The sequence below is a fragment of the Brassica napus genome, chromosome C8 (genome assembly GCF_020379485.1).
Source record: "Brassica napus cultivar Da-Ae chromosome C8, Da-Ae, whole genome shotgun sequence".
Lineage (NCBI taxonomy): Eukaryota > Viridiplantae > Streptophyta > Magnoliopsida > Brassicales > Brassicaceae > Brassica > Brassica napus.
The window spans coordinates 15,642,117-15,644,368 of NC_063451.1; the positions used below are offsets into that span (position 1 = coordinate 15,642,117).

Sequence of the window (2,252 nt, forward strand, 5' to 3'; positions counted from 1 at the left end):
ATATATGTATATTTTGAATGAATTTTTGATATAAATCAATTTTAAATTATTATTTTGATTTGAATATGTATATCAAGTGACATAAACCCATTACTTTTTAATATAATGTAAAGGATTTTTAATTTTTTAATAGCATAAACCCGTTATTTTTTTTTCTAACTTATTACTATCCATGTTTCTAAACAATACTATTTTTTTTAACTGCTATCTATGTTGACAAACAAAAGATTAAAGTACTTCTGCTATATCTTAATAAGATATAGATTAATAAGATATAATCTCTCCGCTTCTGAATAAGTGTCGTTGTAGAGAATTTTTTTCGTTACAAAATAAGTGTCGTTTTTTATTTTCAATGCAAAATTTATTAGTTTTATTCGGTAATTTATTTTTCTATTGGTTGAAATATGGTTAGGTGTATTGGTAATTGTGTTTTTATATAGGAAATGTACAAAATTAATTGTTTTCTTAATCCGTGTGTACAAACCAAAACGACATCGAAACAGAGGGATATACATCAATTGTGTGCGTAATTTCTAAAGTTTACACAAATAAATGAAAAGTTAAAAAGGTTCTATCGAGCCGGCCCAAAACTAGACCCAAAGCGGGTCCATAAGGACTAGTGAGCCCCCTTTAAGTAATGTTCCAAAAAAATTTCTCTTTTTTGCGAAGAAGAATATGGCGACAGAGGATGTGAACGAAGCCCTTGCGGCGGCGGAGGTAACGGCGATAGAATCGACGGAGAAGCAGCAGCCTCCTCATAAGCTCGAAAGAAAGTGGAGTTTCTGGTTCGATAACCAATTGAAACCCAAGCAAGGCGCCGCCTGGGGAGCTTCCCTCCGTAAAGCATGTACCTTCGATACCGTTGAAGATTTCTGGGGGTTTGTCGTCTTCTTCTTCGATCTAAGATTTTCTGTAAATTTATACTAATCGGTGTGTATTGTTGCAGTTTGCACGAGACTATCTTCGTTCCCAGCAGATTGACACCCAACGCTGACATTCACATGTTCAAAGCTGGTGTTGAGCCCAAGTGGGAAGATCCTGAGTGTGCTAACGGCGGAAAGTGGACTTATGTTGTTACCAACAACAGGAAGCAAGCTTTCGACAAGGCTTGGCTTGAAACTGTACTCTTTTCTTCTTCTTCTTCTAACCCTTTTACTCTTCTGTTTTGTGACTTAATAATTTTATCTCTTGTGTTTGGCAGTTGATGGCTTTAGTTGGAGAGCAGTTTGATGAGGCAGATGAGATTTGTGGTGTGGTTGCTAGTGTCCGCCAAAAGCAAGACAAGCTCTCCTTGTGGACTAGGACTAAATCTAATGAAGCTGTTCTGGTATCATGCTTATTTGTGTTTGTTTGACAGTTTTTTTAAAACCAGCTTTTGATACTTTGCGGACAGTATAATCATAAGCTATATTTGCCAAAGGATATATGTTTAGAACATGTTAGTATGTCAAAGATGGTTTATGAATCTATCTATCTGATGAAATTGCTGCTTGTTGTTTGTTTATTGTTATTATGTTTTTTATTGGTTTATGATCTTATCTGATGAGATTTCTACTCTGCTGTATATTTAGATTGGTTTATGAATTTATATGACGAAACTACTGCACTTTGTTTGTAAACCTAGATGGGTATTGGGAAGAAGTGGAAGGAGATACTTGATGTCACCGACAAGATAGCTTTCACTAACCATGTAATTACTACTTCCCCACGTAAAAAGCTAATCAATCATCCTTTTGTTAGTGCCTTTTTAAACTTTGGTCTATATATATGCAGGATGATGCAAGAAGAAGTCGATTTAGTGTCTGAAGAGCAGACAAGTGTGTGTTGAGCCTGATGAAGATGCAATATGGCTATTCTCTTGCATTGTTTGAGCGGTTTTTTCTTGCAACTCTACAAAGTTTTTTGTTTCAATAAAAATATTTTTCTTAATATTAAGTTCAGTTATATAAATCACTTTGAAATCATCAATTTTGTACACCCTTTTATCGTTTACTAGTAGTATTCATGTTTTATTCTTACATGAATTTACAATTGATTTTACGGTCTTAGTAAATAGAATATATTCAAAAGTATGAAAATGAAAATATGTCGAAAGAGAATGATATTTTTCCTCGACCCATTTTATAGTTGTTAACAACGACTTTGTTTTGAAGTTGCTTAGTTTAAAATAGAATATTATAAGTAATTGTGATTATTTGATTAAAAAAAATAGAATAAAAAACTGTACTCATAACAAAGTTAATTTAGTTGAA

At 33.2% G+C, this 2,252-nt stretch overlaps 1 protein-coding gene across 1 annotated transcript; it reads left to right on the forward strand.

Annotated features, from left to right (window-relative positions):
- Positions 1 to 618: 618 nt before the first annotated feature.
- LOC106361529 (eukaryotic translation initiation factor) lies at positions 619 to 2,018 on the forward strand. Its single transcript, XM_013801280.3, has 5 exons — positions 619 to 878; positions 947 to 1,121; positions 1,202 to 1,327; positions 1,625 to 1,690; positions 1,774 to 2,018. The coding sequence occupies exons 1-5, from the start codon at positions 676 to 678 to the stop codon at positions 1,804 to 1,806; spliced, it is 603 nt and encodes a 200-aa protein (XP_013656734.1). The 5' UTR covers positions 619 to 675; the 3' UTR covers positions 1,807 to 2,018.
- The last annotated feature ends 234 nt before the right edge of the window (positions 2,019 to 2,252 follow it).

Coding starts and splice junctions, on each gene's coding strand:
- LOC106361529 (XM_013801280.3), top strand. CDS start 676: ATGGCGACAGAGGATGTGAACGAAGCCCTTGCGGCGGCGGAGGTAACG. Junction 1,328..1,624: donor AATCTAATGAAGCTGTTCTG/GTATCATGCTTA, acceptor TTGTAAACCTAG/ATGGGTATTGGGAAGAAGTG. Junction 1,691..1,773: donor AGATAGCTTTCACTAACCAT/GTAATTACTACT, acceptor ATATATATGCAG/GATGATGCAAGAAGAAGTCG.